We start from the raw sequence: 25,198 nt of genomic DNA on the forward strand, positions 1-25,198 counted from the left end.
ATTGTCAAAAAGCTAACGAGAAAAGCTAAAGACAGTGGAGTTCATTTCTACAAAGTATTAATTACTTATCACAGCACACCACTAGAGCAAGTGTTCGTCTGCTTATCTCTTGATGGAATAATGCCTTCACTCTAATTTACTTGTCAAAGATCTTGAAATAGGCAAAGTAAGGAAAGAAAGAAGGTTGGACAGATCAAAGAGTAAGAGAGAACAAAACAGAACATGTGTTATGACTTGAAAATAGCTCCCAAGAGTCACTGAGCTGGAAAAGCTGGAACTGGAGTCTATATTCACCTCAATACACATCTTTCACCGCTCCACATAATGCAAGACCATCAAGAGTTACTGCATAATTGAAAAAATTAATTCTAGCTATCTGTGAAACTAGTAAAAACTAGTACTCAAAATTGAGTAGGATGAAATTACTCAGTATATTCAGTTTTGATATTATGGTATTAAAACCTGCCTGTCTGATTATTCCTAGTTAGCTTTGATGGGGTATTAAATAAAAATCTTTATTTTTTGTCTTCTATAACAGGGGAGATATAAATTGACCTAATGGCAGTAAGAAGCTTCTTTTAATAAGTGTACAGACTTTCCATGATATTTAGCATACTACCAGTGTAGTTAGATATTATTTACAATCCAAATTTTGAGAAGTGCTTTCATATCTGAATCTTGATTATGCTTAGATGCAACATTTTCTCCAAACTGGCTATTATATTCCCTAATCATCTTCTGAAAGAATATCCAAGTCTGGCATATAGTAAAATTTGATTATGCATACATCATTTGAGTACTGTAAATGAGAAGGGCAAAAATGATTCAGTTGCAGGATACAAAGCATACCCAACATGAAGATATGCTCTGTGGGTATGAGCTGAAGCAAGAGGATAATAAGAACTTCAAATTATAAACATTAGATGTTTTCTATATCTACAGCAAACATTAAAGTAAGGACATGCCCATCAGAGTGAGCACAGTTTCATTCTCATTTTGCCCACAACGTTCAATGTAAACCCAATGTAATCTGGGGCCTCAGAAGATGCTGCATTCAACCAAAATGACTAGTGAAGTACCAGATTACACCATTCACCAGAGAAAAATTAGATTAGAGAGAAAATATCCAAATTCCAGAAGATGTTCAGAGGCTAACAGCCCCAGATACCTTTAAATGCTTTAGTGAGAATGATGACAGACCAAGTCAGTTAGGAAACAAAATTATGAAACAAAACTGTCAGCCAGAATGAGGATCTTCTTGCAGATGGCTATAGATACATGCAAGTCATTTTAAGCTTTATTTTCTATATCTGAGAAGATATAATCTTTAAATAGGGATTTAAAATGGCATTGGTGAAAAGACCAGTTGGCACAATTCTGAAAATGCTATATTAGACTAGTAATTAGCATGAGGAGTTGGGATAGGTTTGCAAAATGAAGGAGTAGACAACAGGGTCAAAAACAATACCTAGGCCAATGGCACAAGGCTCCACACAGTTAACTAGCATAAGATACAAATGTAGGAAGCACTAGAGTAGAGATCTTGAAAAAAAAAGACACATGACCCCTGCACCATTTTGAATTTTTGTTTTTATTGATCCATCACCACCTCCATTTGATAACCACAGTATAGTGTTGCTCATTTTCCTGCATGTGCTTTGACCTGTAGTGGAGAAAAGTGAGCAGGATCTGACAAATTTGGGTAGGTTAACCACTGGAGAGCCTGGTGTTTGATTTCAAGCCAGATACTTGGGGAAAGGCATTCATCCAGGGCATTTGGTACATCTGCTGTTTAACCCCACTGTTAGGGTCAGACACTGGAACACCAGGTGAACCCATAGGGACATAAGGTTTATACATTCCAGGTAACCAAGGATACCAAAGTGGCTGATCAGCTCTGGCTGGTGCAACTGTGGTAGATGTAGCAGCTGGAGTGGTTGTAGTAGCAGCTGGAGTAGTTGTGGTGGTCTGGGTAACTGGGGGACTTCCAGGCTGGCTATGTTGGAAACGCCATGGAATACCATAACCACTCGGATAATACATTCCAGGTAACCAAGGATACAAAGGTAGCTGACCAGCACTGGCTGGTACAACTGTGGCAGCTGGAGTCATTGTAGTAGCCTGGGTAACTGGGGGAGTTCCAGGATGGCTATATGGGAAATTCCATGGCATTCCATAACCACCAGGATAATACATTCCAGATAACCAAGGATACAAAGGCAGCTGATCAGCTCTAGCTGGTGCAACTGTGGCACCTGGAGTAGTTGTAGTAGTAGCAGCTGGAGTTGTTGTAGTGGTCTGGGTAACTGGGGGAGTTCCAGGCTGGCTATGTTGAAAACGCCATGGCATACCATAAACATAAGGATTATACATGCCAGATAACCAAGGATACAAAGGCAGCTGACCACTAGTTGGTGCAACTGTAGCAGCTGGAGTAGTCATAGCAGCAGCTGGAGTAGTCGTAGCAGCAGCTGGAGTAGTCGTAGTGGTGTGGGTAACTGGGGGAGTTCGCAGATGACCATTTTGGAAATTCCATGGCATTCCATAACCATAAGGATACAGTCCACGTAACCAAGGATAGAAAGGCAGCTGATAAGCACTAGCTGGTGCAACCGTCGTAGCCAAGGTAGTCACGGGGGCATCTGTGGAAGCTTCTGGATCCCTAGAATGGAATTGCCATGTTATACAAGAACCATAAGGAAAAGGGTAACCCATATGAACATGTGGGACATACATGTGAGCAGGTAAAGGAGTAGTAGCTGGGGGCTGAACAGCTGGGCAGGACAAGGTCAACTCCCTATCCATGTATTGCACAGACAAAAGCATCTTGGCACCCTGACAAAGGAAGTTAAAGGATTAACAGTCAAGTACTTATGATCTCAGCATACAAGCCTACAAGTACAGAATTACCTCAAGTTGCCAACAGTTGCTTGCATATGGTGCAGTTAGGGTCAGTCCACCTCCCACAACTTCCAAGGTAAAGCCACAGGTGGAAGCTTGGTACACAGGTTGCCACACACCATTCACTAAAATCAAATGCTTTCTCAGTGCCAGATTACCCAGTAGCATTCCATCCCCAAACATTGTACAGCAAGTCACCCACTGAAAATAAGTCCAATCCTGACACAAACTAATCTCACCCTTCAGCCTGAGAGCAGCTGTAGACACACCAAGATTGACAACCATAGCTGAAGGGCTACAGGAGACAGTGAGAGGACAAGCCACAGGACAGACCATCTTCACAGCAACTCCAGAAACCCATAACGGCAGGATGTAGCTATTCCCCTGCAATTACCAATATGACTTGCTCATCAAGAACACATTTGGAAAAAAAAAAGAACATAAAATGCAAATGTATTTCTTTAAAAAAAAAAAAAAAGAAAGGTATTATTCTAGTCAGTAATGGGAACACTTGAGGATAAGAACACATGCAATTAGCATCTCTACAATGGGCCAGTCAACTGCAAGTTACCTGCTGTGCAACGTTACAGCCAGCATACTTGGCAATGAGTGCAACCTCTCTGTGGGCCCTCCTCAACGAAAAGCCACAGTGGGATGGCATTTGTGATAGTGGTACTAGGCCCTCCTCACCTAAGGAAAGCAAAGTTTTATTCTGTGCCAAAGAACAGTTATTTTGCATTTTAGTCAGTTCAAACTGAAGGGAGAGTAGTTCCATTTTGAAAGCAAGACTGGTCAACATGAGAGCTTGACCACCACTAAAAATAGATCACACTAGTTTGGAGCAAGTTAGTTAATACTTGCATTATCCCGGACAGTCACGAGGAATAAGACACTTGTATAGCCCTTAATTACAGTTACATACAGCAAGATAAATAAGACGGGGGGGGGGGGGGGCACAAGGCTTTACCCTGTAGAGATAAAGCATTACACTTGCTTTTTACCACAGAAGGGTTTTGTAAAGTACTGCTTTCAACTGTACTGGAATTAGTGTGATCTCAAACCAAAACTTTGATGCAGGAAGATTTCAGCAAGATCACACTTACTTGTCTCAACCAAGAAGTTGGGTACTCGACTTCCCTGGATATGCAAGGACATAGAATCATCATCACACTGCACTGAGGGACTCCATCGCCTGAGCATTAAGGTTGACAGTTGGGACCCTTCTGGCAAGCAAGTGAAAATAGTTACACCAATATCAGGACAAGAACATGATGCCACATACCAAATGCTAGATTACATTTCTACCTGTTAACTCTGGCTGATCAGATTGGTATCCGTTGGTGTCTCCAGCATATTCGTCATGCACTTTCTTAACGATGCCATTCTTGGTTTCGTTTGTAATTCTGCTAGAGCCAATGATAAGTCTTCCAGTTTGAACCAATTTACCCTTAGGAACTACAAGACAAAATGCTGAGGAGATCAATATCAGTACTGCTAGAAACATAAACCATGTTTCCCTTTTTTGCCACAACATTGCTACTCTTCCTAGACATTAACTTACACCACCACAAACTAAAATATTACACAAGTACTCAATAGTCCTTGTGAGTCTATATATATATATATATATTGTAGCCCTTAATTAGTTTCCCAAGGAAATCAGTGACATAGCAATCTAAAACACCTGTGACTAATTAGTGTGCTTTTTTCCCCCTCCACTATTCAGCTACTTATACAGGCCTTCATAAGTGCATCTGGACGTGTTAGCCCAAGCAAAATTTGGATACTGGGATTGCCTAAGACAATTTCATATGAAAACTGTCTCCTGGATTTGGGACTGTATTGACAAAGAATCTTATCTCTATACTTATGTAAAAGCTCTGCACAGTGACATTAAGTGGCATTTTTCGATCCATTTTTCTCAATTATTTTTGGAATTTGCAAATTTCCACCCACTAGTTAGCTCTCCTTTATCACACGACAGCATCTGCTTCCTACGAGAAACATGAACCCTTTACTCAGGCCCAGATTGGATTCAAATATCTTGGGGTGAATGTATCTCCAAAGCTCAAAGATTTGTTTTACATAAACTTCTCCCTTCTTCTTAAAAAGATTAAGGAAGATTTGGAACCTGCTTCCTTGTACACTTTTTGGAATAATTAATGTGATAAAAATGAATATACTAATATAGTTTGTTTATTTCAATCACTACCCTGCTAGTTCAATAAAGAATTTTTTTAATCCATAAAAAAAATTATAAGCTCGTTTATCTGGAAGAATTAAAAACCTAGAATTTCTTTAAAAATATTAACTAGGACTAAAGAAAAAGGAGGACTGGGATTCCCTGACCATCAGCTGTACTATTTGGCCACTCAGACAAAAGGTATGATTATGTAGTGGGGTGTTTGTCATGGTTAAAACGTCACCCTTATTAACTACGTGGCCAATGGGCTCTCGTCCTACCACAGTATATAAGTGGTTGTTTATGCCTCCCAGAATGCGTCATGGTTGAAAACCCGCCCCTTCCTTTCTTTGCTATGGACTACAGCGTGTGATATTAGGCTACCGAGGCTGTGTACAGGTGTGATGTGCTGCTCAGTCTCAGTGCGGTGTGCCGTCGAGGCTCCCAACTGTGTAGCATGGTAGTTTAACGTAGCTCCGGTCGGAGCGTCAGCTGTTGCCGTCACAACTATTAAAGACGCTATCATGATTTTCGTATGTGCCATCGTGAGTACTATGTCATTGGATCACGGGCCCTCGATTTTGCATGCGTTAAGGCGGGCTGAGTGAGATGTGGCCGTTTCGGTATAGCTCCTCACTCGCAGAGCCATGTTGCTGCTTGTTTGTGCTTTGATTTGGTTTTACTTTGCTTTATTTTGTTCTGCTTTGTTTCGTTATTTTGTTTTGTGTTGATTATTGTCACTAAGATCAGTTTTCTTTAATTCAACTGTGTTGTAACATCCATCCATCTTCTACTGCTTACTCCTTTTCAGGGTCACGGCAAACCTGGAGCCTATCCCAGGCAACATCGGGCACAAGGCAGGGTACACCCTGGACAGGGTGCCAGTCCATCGCAGGGCACAATCACATACACACTCACACACCCACTTGTGTTGTAACAGTCTTTATCAATTAGGCTGATACTGCTACGTGGTAGTGATGGATTGTCAGCTTTGGTAAACTTGCTACCTGTAATCAGTTTGAGCTTGGGGTTATCTGTGTTTTTGTGACAGTAAGTTTGTCTTTGTTTTGTTTTATTCTTTTGTTTGTCTGCTTTGAGCATATTGTAATTAAATATGTTTTTGTTTTCTAATTGTAGGAGCTGAGTGCTTCCTGAGCCTGGGGGGGTTCTTTGCTGTACTTTAGGCTTTACTTCATTAAGGGTCATTATTATTGCTGTGTTTATTTGCAGTGAATTTTGTGGGTATGATTCTAATTAGTGGGGTGCTTTTCCCTTTTGTATAGCTGGTGCTGTCATACTAGCCTGCCCTTCATACAGGAAGCCTCAGTCCTCCTATGATCATTGTTAATTTCTTCTTGTGACTGTTTTATTTGACCAATGCCTGACTGCATTGGTTGGTTTTTAAAAAAAATAATTCTTGGCCAGTCTTTTTAACTTTAAAATAAAAGGCATTTCTGTATGGAAACACATGCCTCTTGCCTGTTCTAAGTGGAATGTATTTGTGTGTCTTCATTTGGGTTATTTTCCCTGTTTTCTCGGGGTGGCGTAGTTGCTATGAAAATGAGCCACATTACTACAATTAGCTGGATGCAAGAACGCAGAACTGCTCACTGGCCAAATACTGAAGAAGACGTTTGCTCTCCTACGCCGCTGACCTCCTTTACTTTTTATTAACAACATAAATGCATTACACCTCCAGGGTCCGGGGTTCCATTCCCGCCAGGGCCATGCGTGTTTGGAGTTTGCATGTTCTCCCCGTGCTGTGGGGGTTTCCTCCCCCAATCCAAAGACATGTATGGTAGGCTGATTGGCATGTCTAAAGTGTCCGTAGTGTATGAATGGGTGTGTGAGTGTGTGTGTGAGTGTGTGTGTGTGTGTGTGTGTGTGTGTATATGATAGTGCCCTGCGATGGACTGGCACCCTGTCCAGGATGTACCCCGCCTTGTGCCCGATGCTTCCTTTCCCGGGATAGGCTCCAGGTTACCCGTGACCCTGAAAAGGAGTAAGCGGTTGAAGATGGATGGATAAACGCATTACATTCAGTGACAAGAACTCAAGTTATTTATAATACACTTCGGGCCTGGCGAGATGTAAAGAGGTTCTGTGGATCCTTTCCTAAAGTTCTACGTTAGCTCCTCTGTCCTCCAACCCAGACCTGCCACCCATTCTTGGAAAATCCTTGTTTATAAAGTGATAAGAATATGGTATATACCAGTTTCAACATTTGTTTACTAATCGCTCCTTTAAGTGCTTCTCCGATTTAACCTCAGAGTGCAAGATTCCGAGACAGGAGTTTGACAAATATTTGCAAATTCGTCATTTGATAACCACTTTTGAAAAGGCAGACCGACTATCACCGGAGTGGTCCAGGATAGAGGAGATTCTGATGAATTCAACCCCACTGAAAGGGAAAATCTCTGTGACATATTGTTCTCCGTTAGACCATCATCATTCTTCCCTGGCCTCACTTAAAAATGTGTGTCAAAGGGACCTTGTGTGTAACTTCGATGAAGACCAGTGGGGGACTACATGTAAGAATGTTTTCTCCAATGGTTATCCTGTAACAAAATAACGGAACAGAACTACAAATTTATGTGCAGGATGTACCTCACCCCAGTTCGTCTGAGTAAAAATGTACCGTGATATAATCATCTAAATGTCGTCGATGTAGTACCTATACAGGATCAATCATGCACATCTTCTGGGAATGTAGAAAAGGTAAACATTGTTGGAAAGAGGTACACGATTTGACGGCAAAGTTTTGGAAACCCCGTTGGACCTCACGCCTATACGATATCTTTTTGGTACAGCGCTAGACAGTGCACTTGATCCTATATATGCAAAAAGGACTTCAACATCTCCAGCATTACCACACTGAGCACTGGCACCCCCCCAGGGCTGTGTGCTCAGTCCACTGCTGTTCACGCTGCTGACTCACGACTGTGCAGCAATGCACAGCTCCAAGCACATCATCAAGGTCGCCGATGACACGAGCATGGTGGGTCTCATCGGCAAGAACGGCGAGTCAGCATACAGAGAGGAGGTGCAGTAGCTAACGGACTGGTGCAGAGCCAACAACCTCTCTCTGAATGTGGACAAAACAAAAGAGATGGTTGTTGAACTCAGGAGAGCACGGAGCGACCACTCTCCGCTGAACATCGATGGCTCCTCCGTGGATATTGTCAAGAGCATGGAATTCCTTGGTGTTCACCTGATGGAGAACCTCACCCGGTCCCTCAACACCAGCTCCATAGCCAAGAAGGCCCAGCAGCGTCTCTATTTTCTACAAAGTCTGAAGAAAGCCCATCTCCCACCTCCCATCCTCACCCCGTGATACAGAGGAACTATTGAGAGCATCCTGAGCAGCTGCATCACTGTCTCGCACAGGAAATGGCACCTCATCGGGGTCTCCCCGCCATCACAGACATTTACACCACATGCTGTATCCACAAAGCCACCAGCATTGTGGATGACCTCTCACACAATCTTCACCCTACTGCCGTCTGGAAAAATGTATCAAAGCATTCGGGCCCTCACAACCAGACTGTGTAACAGCTTCTTCCCCCAAGACATCAGACTCCACAATACTCAGAGACTGGACTGATACACACACGCGCACACACACACACACACACTCTGAACTGAACACCATCCCACTCCCACTGAAATATTTGCACATTCATGCATTGACACTGTTGCATTTTTTGCTGCTACTGTATTATAAAAAAATATAGTATCTAATCTATTGTCCCTATATACACTTTACCTGGCTGCTACCACAATAACTGCCATGTCCATGTTTGGTATAAGCTAATCTGCTGAATACCAAGTTACAGCATGTTATGTTTACATTTATACCATTCAATTATATTGTTACTCCTTGGCACTCCATCAGACACTTCCACTCTAAAACTGTGTACTACACGGTCACTTACTGTGCCTATTGTCCTGTTTTAGTAGTACTGTCCTGTGTTAGCACACGTCTGCACATGCACCTCATGTGGTTAGTGTGTTTTATATAGCCCCATGGTCCTAGAGTAATGTTTCATTTCACTATGTACTGTACCAACTGTATATAGTTGAAATGACATTAAAACCACTCGAACATATGATGCAGTCTACCAAAGTGACTTGTGAAGTCTGATGAGTGTAGTGCTAACCAGTACAACAACTAGATTAGGGAGGAACGCTCCAAGTTTCAGAAGACAGTCACACTCTACATGCTCCAGATACCTTTAGTGAGAACAACTGCATAGACCAAGTCAGTTGTGTTCAGGAAGGGGAAACCCTTCAAGTCATGAAATACAGTTCATGCCACCTCCTCAGCCAGTCAGACAAGGGCTGTGTGTACATAGCCATTTTATGTCCATGATCTTTTAGCATCAACTTCAAACTTTTCAGAGAGCACACAAGGTTTGGAGTCAGGCCCACAACAGAATAAAAAAGGTTACACAGTGACTTTATAAAACTGTATCTCATGTATTTGACACTAATTATGAAACAAAAACTGATTTAGTCAACCAGAATGAGGATCTTCTTGCAGATGGCTATAGATACATGCAAGTCATTTTAAGCTTTATCTTCTCAGATATAGAAAATAATCTTTAAATAGGGATTTAAAATGGCATTGGTGAAGAGAAGACCAGTTGGCACAATTCTATATTGGATTAGTAATTAGCATGAGGAGTTGGGATAGGTTTGCAAAATGAAGGAGTAGACAACAGGGTCAAAAACAATACCTAGGCCAATGGCACAAGGCTCCACACAGTTAACTAGCATAAGATACAAAAGTAGGAAGCACTAGAGTAGAGATCTTGAAAAAAAGACACATGACCCCTGCACCATTTTGAATTTTTGTTTTTATTGATCCATCACCACCTCCATTTGATAATGACAGTATAGTGTTGCTCATTTTCCTGCATGTGCTTTGACCTGTAGTGGAGAAAAGTGAGCAGGATCTGACAAATTTGGGTAGGTTAACCACTGGAGAGCCTGGTGTTTGATTTCAAGCCAAGTACTTGGGGAAAGGCATTCATCCAGGGCATTTGGTACATCTGCTGTTTAACCCCACTGTTAGGGTCAGACACTGGACCACCAGGTGAACCCATAGGGACATAAGGTTTATACATTCCAGGTAACCAAGGATACCAGAGTGGCTGATCAGCACTGGCTGGTGCAACTGTGGTAGATGTAGCAACTGGAGTGGTTGTGGTGGTCTGGGTAACTGGGGTACTTCCAGGCTGGCTATATTGGAAATGCCATGGAATACCAGAACCACTCAGATAATACATTCCAGGTAACCAAGGATACAAAGGCAGCTGATCAGCTCTAGCTGGTACAACTGTGGCAGCTGGAGTCATTGTAGTAGCTGGAGTACTCATAGTAGTGGTCTGGGTAACTGGGGGAGTTCCAGGATGGCTATATGGGAAATTCCATGGCATTCCATAACCACCAGGATAATACATTCCAGATAACCAAGGATACAAAGGCAGCTGACCACTAGTTGGTGAAACTGTGGCAGCTGGAGTAGTCGTAGCAGCAGCTGGAGTAGTCGTAGTGGTGTGGGTAACTGGGGGAGTTCCCAGATGACCATTTTGGAAATTCCATGGCATTCCATAACCATAAGGATACAGTCCACGTAACCAAGGATAGAAAGGCAGCTGATAAGCACTAGCTGGTGCAACCGTCGTAGCCAAGGTAGTCACGGGGGCATCTGTGGAAGCTTCTGGATCCCTAGAATGGAATTGCCATGTTATACAAGAACCATAAGGAAAAGGGTAACCCATATGAACATGTGGGACATACATGTGAGCAGGTAAAGGAGTAGTAGCTGGGGGCTGAACAGCTGGGCAGGACAAGGTCAACTCCCTATCCATGTATTGCACAGACAAAAGCATCTTGGCACCCTGACAAAGGAAGTTAAAGGATTAACAGTCAAGTACTTATGATCTCAGCATACAAGCCTACAAGTACAGAATTACCTCAAGTTGCCAACAGTTGCTTGCATATGGTGCAGTTAGGGTCAGTCCACCTCCCACAACTTCCAAGGTAAAGCCACAGGTGGAAGCTTGGTACACAGGTTGCCACACACCATTCACTAAAATCAAATGCTTTCTCAGTGCCAGATTACCCAGTAGCATTCCATCCCCAAACATTGTACAGCAAGTCACCCACTGAAAATAAGTCCAATCCTGACACAAACTAATCTCACCCTTCAGCCTGAGAGCAGCTGTAGACACACCAAGATTGACAACCATAGCTGAAGGGCTACAGGAGACAGTGAGAGGACAAGCCACAGGACAGACCATCTTCACAGCAACTCCAGAAACCCATAACGGCAGGATGTAGCTATTCCCCTGCAATTACCAATATGACTTGCTCATCAAGAACACATTTGGAAAAAAAAAGAACATAAAATGCAAATGTATTTCTTTAAAAAAAAAAAAAAAGAAAGGTATTATTCTAGTCAGTAATGGGAACACTTGAGGATAAGAACACATGCAATTAGCATCTCTACAATGGGCCAGTCAACTGCAAGTTACCTGCTGTGCAACGTTACAGCCAGCATACTTGGCAATGAGTGCAACCTCTCTGTGGGCCCTCCTCAACGAAAAGCCACAGTGGGATGGCATTTGTGATAGTGGTACTAGGCCCTCCTCACCTAAGGAAAGCAAAGTTTTATTCTGTGCCAAAGAACAGTTATTTTGCATTTTAGTCAGTTCAAACTGAAGGGAGAGTAGTTCCATTTTGAAAGCAAGACTGGTCAACATGAGAGCTTGACCACCACTTTAAAAATAGATCACACTAGTTTGGAGCAAGTTAGTTAATACTTGCATTATCCCGGACAGTCACGAGGAATAAGACACTTGTATAGCCCTTAATTACAGTTACATACAGCAAGATAAATAAGACGGGGGGGGGGGGGGGCACAAGGCTTTACCCTGTAGAGATAAAGCATTACACTTGCTTTTTACCACAGAAGGGTTTTGTAAAGTACTGCTTTCAACTGTACTGGAATTAGTGTGATCTCAAACCAAAACTTTGATGCAGGAAGATTTCAGCAAGATCACACTTACTTGTCTCAACCAAGAAGTTGGGTACTCGACTTCCCTGGATATGCAAGGACATAGAATCATCATCACACTGCACTGAGGGACTCCATCGCCTGAGCATTAAGGTTGACAGTTGGGACCCTTCTGGCAAGCAAGTGAAAATAGTTACACCAATATCAGGACAAGAACATGATGCCACATACCAAATGCTAGATTACATTTCTACCTGTTAACTCTGGCTGATCAGATTGGTATCCGTTGGTGTCTCCAGCATATTCGTCATGCACTTTCTTAACGATGCCATTCTTGGTTTCGTTTGTAATTCTGCTAGAGCCAATGATAAGTCTTCCAGTTTGAACCAATTTACCCTTAGGAACTACAAGACAAAATGCTGAGGAGATCAATATCAGTACTGCTAGAAACATAAACCATGTTTCCCTTTTTTGCCACAACATTGCTACTCTTCCTAGACATTAACTTACACCACCACAAACTAAAATATTACACAAGTACTCAATAGTCCTTGTGAGTCTATATATATATATATATATTGTAGCCCTTAATTAGTTTCCCAAGGAAATCAGTGACATAGCAATCTAAAACACCTGTGACTAATTAGTGTGCTTTTTTCCCCCTCCACTATTCAGCTACTTATACAGGCCTTCATAAGTGCATCTGGACGTGTTAGCCCAAGCAAAATTTGGATACTGGGATTGCCTAAGACAATTTCATATGAAAACTGTCTCCTGGATTTGGGACTGTATTGACAAAGAATCTTATCTCTATACTTATGTAAAAGCTCTGCACAGTGACATTAAGTGGCATTTTTCGATCCATTTTTCTCAATTATTTTTGGAATTTGCAAATTTCCACCCACTAGTTAGCTCTCCTTTATCACACGACAGCATCTGCTTCCTACGAGAAACATGAACCCTTTACTCAGGCCCAGATTGGATTCAAATATCTTGGGGTGAATGTATCTCCAAAGCTCAAAGATTTGTTTTACATAAACTTCTCCCTTCTTCTTAAAAAGATTAAGGAAGATTTGGAACCTGCTTCCTTGTACACTTTTTGGAATAATTAATGTGATAAAAATGAATATACTAATATAGTTTGTTTATTTCAATCACTACCCTGCTAGTTCAATAAAGAATTTTTTTAATCCATAAAAAAAATTATAAGCTCGTTTATCTGGAAGAATTAAAAACCTAGAATTTCTTTAAAAATATTAACTAGGACTAAAGAAAAAGGAGGACTGGGATTCCCTGACCATCAGCTGTACTATTTGGCCACTCAGACAAAAGGTATGATTATGTAGTGGGGTGTTTGTCATGGTTAAAACGTCACCCTTATTAACTACGTGGCCAATGGGCTCTCGTCCTACCACAGTATATAAGTGGTTGTTTATGCCTCCCAGAATGCGTCATGGTTGAAAACCCGCCCCTTCCTTTCTTTGCTATGGACTACAGCGTGTGATATTAGGCTACCGAGGCTGTGTACAGGTGTGATGTGCTGCTCAGTCTCAGTGCGGTGTGCCGTCGAGGCTCCCAACTGTGTAGCATGGTAGTTTAACGTAGCTCCGGTCGGAGCGTCAGCTGTTGCCGTCACAACTATTAAAGACGCTATCATGATTTTCGTATGTGCCATCGTGAGTACTATGTCATTGGATCACGGGCCCTCGATTTTGCATGCGTTAAGGCGGGCTGAGTGAGATGTGGCCGTTTCGGTATAGCTCCTCACTCGCAGAGCCATGTTGCTGCTTGTTTGTGCTTTGATTTGGTTTTACTTTGCTTTATTTTGTTCTGCTTTGTTTCGTTATTTTGTTTTGTGTTGATTATTGTCACTAAGATCAGTTTTCTTTAATTCAACTGTGTTGTAACATCCATCCATCTTCTACTGCTTACTCCTTTTCAGGGTCACGGCAAACCTGGAGCCTATCCCAGGCAACATCGGGCACAAGGCAGGGTACACCCTGGACAGGGTGCCAGTCCATCGCAGGGCACAATCACATACACACTCACACACCCACTTGTGTTGTAACAGTCTTTATCAATTAGGCTGATACTGCTACGTGGTAGTGATGGATTGTCAGCTTTGGTAAACTTGCTACCTGTAATCAGTTTGAGCTTGGGGTTATCTGTGTTTTTGTGACAGTAAGTTTGTCTTTGTTTTGTTTTATTCTTTTGTTTGTCTGCTTTGAGCATATTGTAATTAAATATGTTTTTGTTTTCTAATTGTAGGAGCTGAGTGCTTCCTGAGCCTGGGGGGGTTCTTTGCTGTACTTTAGGCTTTACTTCATTAAGGGTCATTATTATTGCTGTGTTTATTTGCAGTGAATTTTGTGGGTATGATTCTAATTAGTGGGGTGCTTTTCCCTTTTGTATAGCTGGTGCTGTCATACTAGCCTGCCCTTCATACAGGAAGCCTCAGTCCTCCTATGATCATTGTTAATTTCTTCTTGTGACTGTTTTATTTGACCAATGCCTGACTGCATTGGTTGGTTTTTAAAAAAAATAATTCTTGGCCAGTCTTTTTAACTTTAAAATAAAAGGCATTTCTGTATGGAAACACATGCCTCTTGCCTGTTCTAAGTGGAATGTATTTGTGTGTCTTCATTTGGGTTATTTTCCCTGTTTTCTCGGGGTGGCGTAGTTGCTATGAAAATGAGCCACATTACTACAATTAGCTGGATGCAAGAACGCAGAACTGCTCACTGGCCAAATACTGAAGAAGACGTTTGCTCTCCTACGCCGCTGACCTCCTTTACTTTTTATTAACAACATAAATGCATTACACCTCCAGGGTCCGGGGTTCCATTCCCGCCAGGGCCATGCGTGTTTGGAGTTTGCATGTTCTCCCCGTGCTGTGGGGGTTTCCTCCCCCAATCCAAAGACATGTATGGTAGGCTGATTGGCATGTCTAAAGTGTCCGTAGTGTATGAATGGGTGTGTGAGTGTGTGTGTGAGTGTGTGTGTGTGTGTGTGTGTGTGTGTATATGATAGTGCCCTGCGATGGACTGGCACCCTGTCCAGGATGTACCCCGCCTTGTGCCCGATGCTTCCTTTCCCGGGATAGGCTCCAGGTTACCCGTGACCCTGAAAAGGAGTAAGCGGTTGAAGATGGATGGATAAACGCATTACATTCAGTGACAAGAACTCAAGTTATTTATAATACACTTCGGGCCTGGCGAGATGTAAAGAGGTTCTGTGGATCCTTTCCTAAAGTTCTACGTTAGCTCCTCTGTCCTCCAACCCAGACCTGCCACCCATTCTTGGAAAATCCTTGTTTATAAAGTGATAAGAATATGGTATATACCAGTTTCAACATTTGTTTACTAATCGCTCCTTTAAGTGCTTCTCCGATTTAACCTCAGAGTGCAAGATTCCGAGACAGGAGTTTGACAAATATTTGCAAATTCGTCATTTGATAACCACTTTTGAAAAGGCAGACCGACTATCACCGGAGTGGTCCAGGATAGAGGAGATTCTGATGAATTCAACCCCACTGAAAGGGAAAATCTCTGTGACATATTGTTCTCCGTTAGACCATCATCATTCTTCCCTGGCCTCACTTAAAAATGTGTGTCAAAGGGACCTTGTGTGTAACTTCGATGAAGACCAGTGGGGGACTACATGTAAGAATGTTTTCTCCAATGGTTATCCTGTAACAAAATAACGGAACAGAACTACAAATTTATGTGCAGGATGTACCTCACCCCAGTTCGTCTGAGTAAAAATGTACCGTGATATAATCATCTAAATGTCGTCGATGTAGTACCTATACAGGATCAATCATGCACATCTTCTGGGAATGTAGAAAAGGTAAACATTGTTGGAAAGAGGTACACGATTTGACGGCAAAGTTTTGGAAACCCCGTTGGACCTCACGCCTATACGATATCTTTTTGGTACAGCGCTAGACAGTGCACTTGATCCTATATATGCAAAAAGGACTTCAACATCTCCAGCATTACCACACTGAGCACTGGCACCCCCCCAGGGCTGTGTGCTCAGTCCACTGCTGTTCACGCTGCTGACTCACGACTGTGCAGCAATGCACAGCTCCAAGCACATCATCAAGGTCGCCGATGACACGAGCATGGTGGGTCTCATCGGCAAGAACGGCGAGTCAGCATACAGAGAGGAGGTGCAGTAGCTAACGGACTGGTGCAGAGCCAACAACCTCTCTCTGAATGTGGACAAAACAAAAGAGATGGTTGTTGAACTCAGGAGAGCACGGAGCGACCACTCTCCGCTGAACATCGATGGCTCCTCCGTGGATATTGTCAAGAGCATGGAATTCCTTGGTGTTCACCTGATGGAGAACCTCACCCGGTCCCTCAACACCAGCTCCATAGCCAAGAAGGCCCAGCAGCGTCTCTATTTTCTACAAAGTCTGAAGAAAGCCCATCTCCCACCTCCCATCCTCACCCCGTGATACAGAGGAACTATTGAGAGCATCCTGAGCAGCTGCATCACTGTCTCGCACAGGAAATGGCACCTCATCGGGGTCTCCCCGCCATCACAGACATTTACACCACATGCTGTATCCACAAAGCCACCAGCATTGTGGATGACCTCTCACACAATCTTCACCCTACTGCCGTCTGGAAAAATGTATCAAAGCATTCGGGCCCTCACAACCAGACTGTGTAACAGCTTCTTCCCCCAAGACATCAGACTCCACAATACTCAGAGACTGGACTGATACACACACGCGCACACACACACACACACACTCTGAACTGAACACCATCCCACTCCCACTGAAATATTTGCACATTCATGCATTGACACTGTTGCATTTTTTGCTGCTACTGTATTATAAAAAAATATAGTATCTAATCTATTGTCCCTATATACACTTTACCTGGCTGCTACCACAATAACTGCCATGTCCATGTTTGGTATAAGCTAATCTGCTGAATACCAAGTTACAGCATGTTATGTTTACATTTATACCATTCAATTATATTGTTACTCCTTGGCACTCCAGACACTTCCACTCTAAAACTGTGTAGCACTGTGTACTACACGGTCACTTACTGTGCCTATTGTCCTGTTTTAGTAGTACTGTCCTGTGTTAGCACACGTCTGCACATGCACCTCATGTGGTTAGTGTTTTATATAGCACCATCGTCCTAGAGTAATGTTTCATTCCACTATGTACTGTACCAACTGTATATAGTTGAAATGACATTAAAACCACTCGAACATATGATGCAGTCTACCAAAGTGACTTGTGAAGTCTGATGAGTGTAGTGTTCACCAATACAACAACTAGATTAGGGAGGAACTCTCCAAGTTTCAGAAGACAGTCACACTCTACATGCTCCAGATACCTTTAGTGAGAACAACTGCATAGACCCAGTCAGTTGTGCTCAGGAAGGGGAAACCCTTCAAGTCATGAAATACAGTTCATGCCACCTCCTCAGCCAGTCAGACAAGGGCTGTGTGTACATAGCCATTTTATGTCCATGATCTTTTAGCATCAACTTCAAACTTTTCAGAGAGCACACAAGGTTTGGAGTCAGGCCCACAACAGAATAAAAAAGGTTACACAGTGACTTTATAAAACTGTATCTCATGTATTTGACACTAATTATGAAACAAAAACTGATTTAGTCAACCAGAATGAGGATCTTCTTGCAGATGGCTATAGATACATGCAAGTCATTTTAAGCTTTATCTTCTCAGATATAGAAAATAATCTTTAAATAGGGATTTAAAATGGCATTGGTGAAGAGAAGACCAGTTGGCACAATTCTATATTGGATTAGTAATTAGCATGAGGAGTTGGGATAGGTTTGCAAAATGAAGGAGTAGACAACAGGGTCAAAAACAATACCTAGGCCAATGGCACAAGGCTCCACACAGTTAACTAGCATAAGATACAAAAGTAGGAAGCACTAGAGTAGAGATCTTGAAAAAAAGACACATGACCCCTGCACCATTTTGAATTTTTGTTTTTATTGATCCATCACCACCTCCATTTGATAATGACAGTATAGTGTTGCTCATTTTCCTGCATGTGCTTTGACCTGTAGTGGAGAAAAGTGAGCAGGATCTGACAAATTTGGGTAGGTTAACCACTGGAGAGCCTGGTGTTTGATTTCAAGCCAAGTACTTGGGGAAAGGCATTCATCCAGGGCATTTGGTACATCTGCTGTTTAACCCCACTGTTAGGGTCAGACACTGGACCACCAGGTGAACCCATAGGGACATAAGGTTTATACATTCCAGGTAACCAAGGATACCAGAGTGGCCGATCAGCACTGGCTGGTGCAACTGTGGTAATTGTAGCAGCTGGAGTAGTCGTAGTAGCAGCTGGAGTAGTTGTGGTGGTCTGGGTAACTGGGGGAGTTGCAGGATGGCCATATTGGAAATTCCATGGCATTCCATGCCCACCAGGATAATACATTCCAGATAACCAAGGATACAAAGGCAGCTGACCACTAGTTGGTGAAACTGTGGCAGCTGGAGTAGTCGTAGCAGCAGCTGGAGTAGTCGTAGTGGTGTGGGTAACTGGGGGAGTTCCCAGATGACCATTTTGGAAATTCCATGGCATTCCATAACCATAAGGATACAGTCCACGTAACCAAGGATAGAAAGGCAGCTGATAAGCACTAGCTGGTGCAACCGTCGTAGCCAAGGTAGTCACGGGGGCATCTGTGGAAGCTTCTGGATCCCTAGAATGGAATTGCCATGTTATACAAGAACCATAAGGAAAAGGGTAACCCATATGAACATGTGGGACATACATGTGAGCAGGTAAAGGAGTAGTAGCTGGGGGCTGAACAGCTGGGCAGGACAAGGTCAACTCCCTATCCATGTATTGCACAGACAAAAGCATCTTGGCACCCTGACAAAGGAAGTTAAAGGATTAACAGTCAAGTACTTATGATCTCAGCATACAAGCCTACAAGTACAGAATTACCTCAAGTTGCCAACAGTTGCTTGCATATGGTGCAGTTAGGGTCAGTCCACCTCCCACAACTTCCAAGGTAAAGCCACAGGTGGAAGCTTGGTACACAGGTTGCCACACACCATTCACTAAAATCAAATGCTTTCTCAGTGCCAGATTACCCAGTAGCATTCCATCCCCAAACATTGTACAGCAAGTCACCCACTGAAAATAAGTCCAATCCTGACACAAACTAATCTCACCCTTCAGCCTGAGAGCAGCTGTAGACACACCAAGATTGACAACCATAGCTGAAGGGCTACAGGAGACAGTGAGAGGACAAGCCACAGGACAGACCATCTTCACAGCAACTCCAGAAACCCATAACGGCAGGATGTAGCTATTCCCCTGCAATTACCAATATGACTTGCTCATCAAGAACACATTTGGAAAAAAAAAGAACATAAAATGCAAATGTATTTCTTTAAAAAAAAAAAAAAAAGAAAGGTATTATTCTAGTCAGTAATGGGAACACTTGAGGATAAGAACACATGCAATTAGCATCTCTACAATGGGCCAGTCAACTGCAAGTTACCTGCTGTGCAACGTTACAGCCAGCATACTTGGCAATGAGTGCAACCTCTCTGTGGGCCCTCCTCAACGAAAAGCCACAGTGGGATGGCATTTGTGATAGTGGTACTAGGCCCTCCTCACCTAAGGAAAGCAAAGTTTTATTCTGTGCCAAAGAACAGTTATTTTGCATTTTAGTCAGTTCAAACTGAAGGGAGAGTAGTTCCATTTTGAAAGCAAGACTGGTCAACATGAGAGCTTGACCACCACTTTAAAAATAGATCACACTAGTTTGGAGCAAGTTAGTTAATACTTGTCTTATTCCTTGTGACTGTCCAGGATAATGCACTTGTATAGCCCTTAATTACAGTTACATACAGCAAGATAAATAAGACCAGTGGGGGGTGGGGGGGAGCACAAGGCTTCACCCTCTAGAGATAAAGCATTACACTTGCTTTTTACCACAGGAGGGTTTTGTAAAGTACTGCTTTCAACTGTACTGGAATTAGTGTGATCTCAAACCAAAACTTTGATGCAGGAAGATTTCAGCAAGATCACACTTACTTGTCTCAACCAAGAAGTTGGGTACTCGACTTCCCTGGATATGCAAGGACATAGAATCATCATCACACTGCACTGAGGGACTCCATCGCCTGAGCATTAAGGTTGACAGTTGGGACCCTTCTGGCAAGCAAGTGAAAATAGTTACACCAATATCAGGACAAGAACATGATGCCACATACCAAATGCTAGATTACATTTCTACCTGTTAACTCTGGCTGATCAGATTGGTATCCGTTGGTGTCTCCAGCATATTCGTCATGCACTTTCTTAACGATGCCATTCTTGGTTTCGTTTGTAATTCTGCTAGAGCCAATGATAAGTCTTCCAGTTTGAACCAATTTACCCTTAGGAACTACAAGACAAAATGCTGAGGAGATCAATATCAGTACTGCTAGAAACATAAACCATGTTTCCCTTTTTTGCCACAACATTGCTACTCTTCCTAGACATTAACTTACACCACCACAAACTAAAATATTACACAAGTGCTCAGTAGTCCTTGTGAGTCTATATATATATATATATATTGTAGCCCTTAATTAGTTTCCCAAGGAAATCAGTGACATAGCAATCTAAAACACCTGTGACTAATTAGTGTGCTTTTTTTCCCCCTCCACTATTCAGCTACTTATACAGGCCTTCATAAGTGCATCTGGACGTGTTAGCCCAAGCAAAATTTGGATACTGGGATTGCCTAAGACAATTTCATATGAAAACTGTCTCCTGGATTTGGGACTGTATCGACAAAGAATCTTATCTCTATACTTATGTAAAAGCTCTGCACAGTGACATTAAGTGCCATTTTTCAATCCTTTTTTCTCAATTATTTTTGGAATTTGCAAATTTCCACGCACTAGTTAGCTCTCCTTTATCACACGACAGCATCTGCTTCCTACGAGAAACATGAACCCTTTACTCAGGCCCAGATTGGATTCAAATATCTTGGGGTGAATGTATCGCCAAAGCTCAAAGATTTGTTTTACATAAACTTCTCCCTTCTTCTTAAAAAGATTAAGGAAGATTTGGAACCTGCTTCCTTGTACACTTTTTGGAGTAATTAATGTGATAAAAATGAATATACTAATATAGTTTGTTTATTTCAATCACTACCCTGCTAGCTGAATAAAGAATATTTTTAATCCATAAAAAAAAAATTATAAGCTCGTTTATTTGGAAGAATTAAAAACCTAGAATTTCTTTAAAAATATTAACTAGGACTAAAGAAAAAGGAGGACTGGGATTCCCTGACCATCAGCTGTACTATTTGGCCACTCAGACAAAAGGTATGATTAGCTGGATGCAAGAACGCAGAACTGCTCACTGGCCAGATATTGAAGAAGACGTTTGCTCTCCTATGCCTCTGACCTCTTTACCTTTTATTAACAACATAAACGCATTACATTCGGTGACAAGAACTCAAGTTATTTATAATACACTTCGGGCCTGGCGAGATGTAAAGATGTTCTGTGGATCCTTTCCTAAAGTTCTACGTTAGCTCCTCTGTCCTCCAACCCAGACCTGCCACCCGCTCTTGGAAAATCCTTGTTTATAAAGTGATAAGAATATGGTATATACCAGTTTCAACATTTGTTTACTAATCGCTCCTTTAAGTGCTTCTCCGATTTAACCTCAGAGTGCAAGATTCCGAGACAGGAGTTTGACAAATATTTGCAAATTCGTCATTTGATAACCACTTTTGAAAAGGCAGACCGACTATCACCGGAGTGGTCCAGGATAGAGGAGATTCTGATGAATTCAACCCCACTGAAAGGGAAAATCTCTGTGACATATTGTTCTCCGTTAGACCATCATCATTCTTCCCTGGCCTCACTTAAAAATGTGTGTCAAAGGGACCTTGGGTGTAACTTCGATGAAGACCAGTGGGGGACTACATGTAAGAATGTTTTCTCCAATGGTTATCCTGTAACAAAATAACGGAACAGAACTACAAATTTATGTGCAGGATGTACCTCACCCCAGTTCGTCTGAGTAAAAATGCACCGTGATATAATCATCTAAATGTCGTCGATGTAGTACCTATACAGGATCGATCATGCACATCTTCTGGGAATGTAGAAAAGGTAAACATTGTTGGAAAGAGGTACACGATTTGACGGCAAAGTTTTGGAAACCCCGTTGGACCTCACGCCTATACGATATCTTTTTGGTACAGCGCTAGACAGGACACTTGATCCTATATCTGCAAAAAGGACTTCAACATCTCCAGCATTACCACACTGAGCACTGGCACCCCCCCAGGGCTGTGTGCTCAGTCCACTGCTGTTCACGCTGCTGACTCACGACTGTGCAGCAATGCACAGCTCCAAGCACATCATCAAGGTCGCCGATGACACGAGCATGGTGGGTCTCATCGGCAAGAACGGCGAGTCAGCATACAGAGAGGAGGTGCAGTAGCTAACGGACTGGTGCAGAGCCAACAACCTCTCTCTGAATGTGGACAAAACAAAAGAGATGGTTGTTGAACTCAGGAGAGCACGGAGCGACCACTCTCCGCTGAACATCGATGGCTCCTCCGTGGATATTGTCAAGAGCATGGAATTCCTTGGTGTTCACCTGATGGAGAACCTCACCTGGTCCCTCAACACCAGCTCCATAGCCAAGAAGGCCCAGCAGCGTCTCTATTTTCTACAAAGTCTGAAGAAAGCCCATCTCCCACCTCCCATCCTCACCCCGTGATACAGAGGAACTATTGAGAGCATCCTGAGCAGCTGCATCACTGTCTCGCACAGGAAATGGCACCTCATCGGGGTCTCCCCGCCATCACAGACATTTACACCACATGCTGTATCCACAAAGCCACCAGCATTGTGGATGACCTCACACACAATCTTCACCCTACTGCCGTCTGGAAAAAAGTATCAAAGCATTCGGGCCCTCACAACCAGACTGTGTAACAGCTTCTTCCCCCAAGACATCAGACTCCACAATACTCAGAGACTGGACTGATACACACACGCGCACACACACACACACACTCTGAACTGAACACCATCCCACTCCCACTGAAATATTTGCACATTCATGCATTGACACTGTTGCATTTTTTGCTGCTACTGTATTATAAAAAAATATAGTATCTAATCTATTGTCCCTATATACACTTTACCTGGCTGCTACCACAATAACTGCCATGTCCATGATTGGTATAAGCTAATCTGCTGAATACTAAGTTACAGCATGTTATGTTTACATTTATACCATTTTAAAATTATATTGTTACTCCTTGGCACTCTGTTATATCTGACACTTCCACTCTAAAACTGTGTACTTTTCGGCGCTACACTGTCACTTACTGTACCTATTGTCCTGTTTTGGTAGTACTGTAGTAGTAGAATTTGCAAAAAAGACTGGCGTAACATTATACGTTGCGAAAAATACATTTTGCTTAATTGGAATCAGCAAAGGCCTCCAACATTAACCCTCTGGCCACCTTAGGTGGATACGCTTTATAAACTGTACCTGTACAACCATATTTTTTGACCATAGCTGGAACTGGACTGTCCTTCTTATTTTATTTTTTAAAATAATTATTATGACTGTAATTGGGGGGCCCCACAATGGCTTAGTGGTTAGCACTTTCGCCTCACTCATCCAGGATCCAGGGTTCGGCTCCGGCCACTGCCCTGTGTGTGCACGGAGTCTGCATATTCTCCGCGTGCCTCGGAGATTTCCTCCAGGTACTCCAGTTTCCTCCTCCAGTCCAAAGACATGCATGGTAGGCTGATTGGCATGCCCAAATTGTCTGTAGTGTATGAACGTATAGGCTCCAGGTTCTCTGCGACCCTGTAGGATAAGCGGTACAGAAAATGGATGACCATAATTATTCTACTACCTTTTTTTAGAAGCCTTTATTTGTCACATATGCATTACAGCACAGTGAAATTATTTTCTTTGCATATCCCAGCTTGTTAGGAAGTTGGGGTAAGAGCGCAGGATCAGCCATGATACAGCGCCCCTGGAGCAGGGAGGGTTAAGGGCATTGCTCAAGGGCCCAACAGTGGCAGATTGGCGGTGCTGGGGCTTGAACACCTGACCTTCTGTTCGGTAAAATATCAAAACTAATTAAGAGATAATAGAAAATGTTTTGGGACATACCCAACTCTACTAGAGAAAGGGATGTTTGGAAGAGTCCACGTAGAAAGAAATGAGGCCTTTTTAACAAACACACCAACACTGAGGGACTCCAGTGCATTGTGGCGAGTTGGCGGCGGAGATTGCGCTGGAGATCACGTTCATTGATCACAACATTAGCCGGTGGCTGAATGATATGTATATGTATATTGAGCCGCGGTACCTGTGAGTAATCATACAACTTCGCATCTGGTGTTTGTTCAACCCAATTTTAAGTACACCTCTCCCTTTTTCACATTGGGACTTGGTAGATTTAGTTTGACACTCCGATCTTTGTGTTAAGGTAAATAGTGCGGAGTTGAGCATCTAAATCTTCTCTAAGACAAATCCCTAGCCGAAGACACAACATGTGACGCCGCCGCTGTTTTGCTTTACGGTCATTTTCTTGATCTGTTTTGCTTTACTTAGTGTTTTGTGTCAACGTCATTTTCTTAATTGTTTTGCTTTACCGTCGCTTTCTTTATTGTTTTTATTTATTGTTTTGCTTCAATGTATAGTTTTCTTAACTGCTTTGCTATGGGCATTTTGCTGGGCTGGTTCGGATACGGGCTTTGCTTTTGCTGTGTTGCTTAGCGGCACGCTTGGGCTGTCTGTTTACGTGCCTTGCCTCCGTTGTGCTGCATATCAGCTTTATTTTGCTGCTGGTATAATTTCGATTTAGTTTTTCTCTGTTTGTGTTGTTTCATTTTTTAAATATTAGGTAGAAGGTAGAAGATGGATGGATGGATGGATGGATGGATATTTTTCGTTGTGCTAGTGTCTGTTTTGTTAACTTTAGTTTTGGATGTATTTTTGGTTTGTTTTGCAACCACATGTAGTATGAGAGGCTAATTAGTAAATTCGTGTTTTCCAGCCTCAAGCCTGTTCTTTCAGG

At 42.5% G+C, this 25,198-nt stretch overlaps 2 protein-coding genes across 4 annotated transcripts; both read right to left on the reverse strand.

The window, feature by feature from the left end:
• Window positions 1-1,572: 1,572 nt before the first annotated feature.
• LOC108254853 (uncharacterized) lies at window positions 1,573-4,526 on the reverse strand. Of its 2 annotated transcripts, none has more exons than XM_053674190.1 (7): window positions 4,207-4,526; window positions 4,005-4,121; window positions 3,473-3,591; window positions 3,141-3,285; window positions 2,911-3,026; window positions 2,735-2,835; window positions 1,573-2,662 (listed from the first exon to the last, which is right to left on the reverse strand). In XM_053674190.1, the coding sequence occupies exons 1-7, from the start codon at window positions 4,433-4,435 to the stop codon at window positions 1,708-1,710; spliced, it is 1,782 nt and encodes a 593-aa protein (XP_053530165.1). In that variant the 5' UTR covers window positions 4,436-4,526; the 3' UTR covers window positions 1,573-1,707. The 2 variants fall into 2 exon arrangements, with proteins under 2 accessions (XP_053530165.1, XP_053530164.1); XM_053674189.1 differs by having other exon boundaries at window positions 4,005-4,124; window positions 4,207-4,525.
• Window positions 4,527-9,924: 5,398 nt separating this feature from the next.
• Window positions 9,925-12,680, reverse strand: LOC128628921 (uncharacterized). 2 transcript variants are annotated; one of them, XM_053674197.1, is made up of 7 exons: window positions 12,362-12,680; window positions 12,160-12,276; window positions 11,626-11,744; window positions 11,295-11,439; window positions 11,065-11,180; window positions 10,889-10,989; window positions 9,925-10,816 (listed from the first exon to the last, which is right to left on the reverse strand). In XM_053674197.1, the coding sequence occupies exons 1-7, from the start codon at window positions 12,588-12,590 to the stop codon at window positions 10,060-10,062; spliced, it is 1,584 nt and encodes a 527-aa protein (XP_053530172.1). In that variant the 5' UTR covers window positions 12,591-12,680; the 3' UTR covers window positions 9,925-10,059. The 2 variants fall into 2 exon arrangements, with proteins under 2 accessions (XP_053530172.1, XP_053530171.1); XM_053674196.1 differs by having other exon boundaries at window positions 12,160-12,279; window positions 12,362-12,679.
• Window positions 12,681-25,198: the final 12,518 nt, after the last annotated feature.

This window comes from Ictalurus punctatus, chromosome 21, assembly GCF_001660625.3.
Source record: "Ictalurus punctatus breed USDA103 chromosome 21, Coco_2.0, whole genome shotgun sequence".
Taxonomy (NCBI): domain Eukaryota; kingdom Metazoa; phylum Chordata; class Actinopteri; order Siluriformes; family Ictaluridae; genus Ictalurus; species Ictalurus punctatus.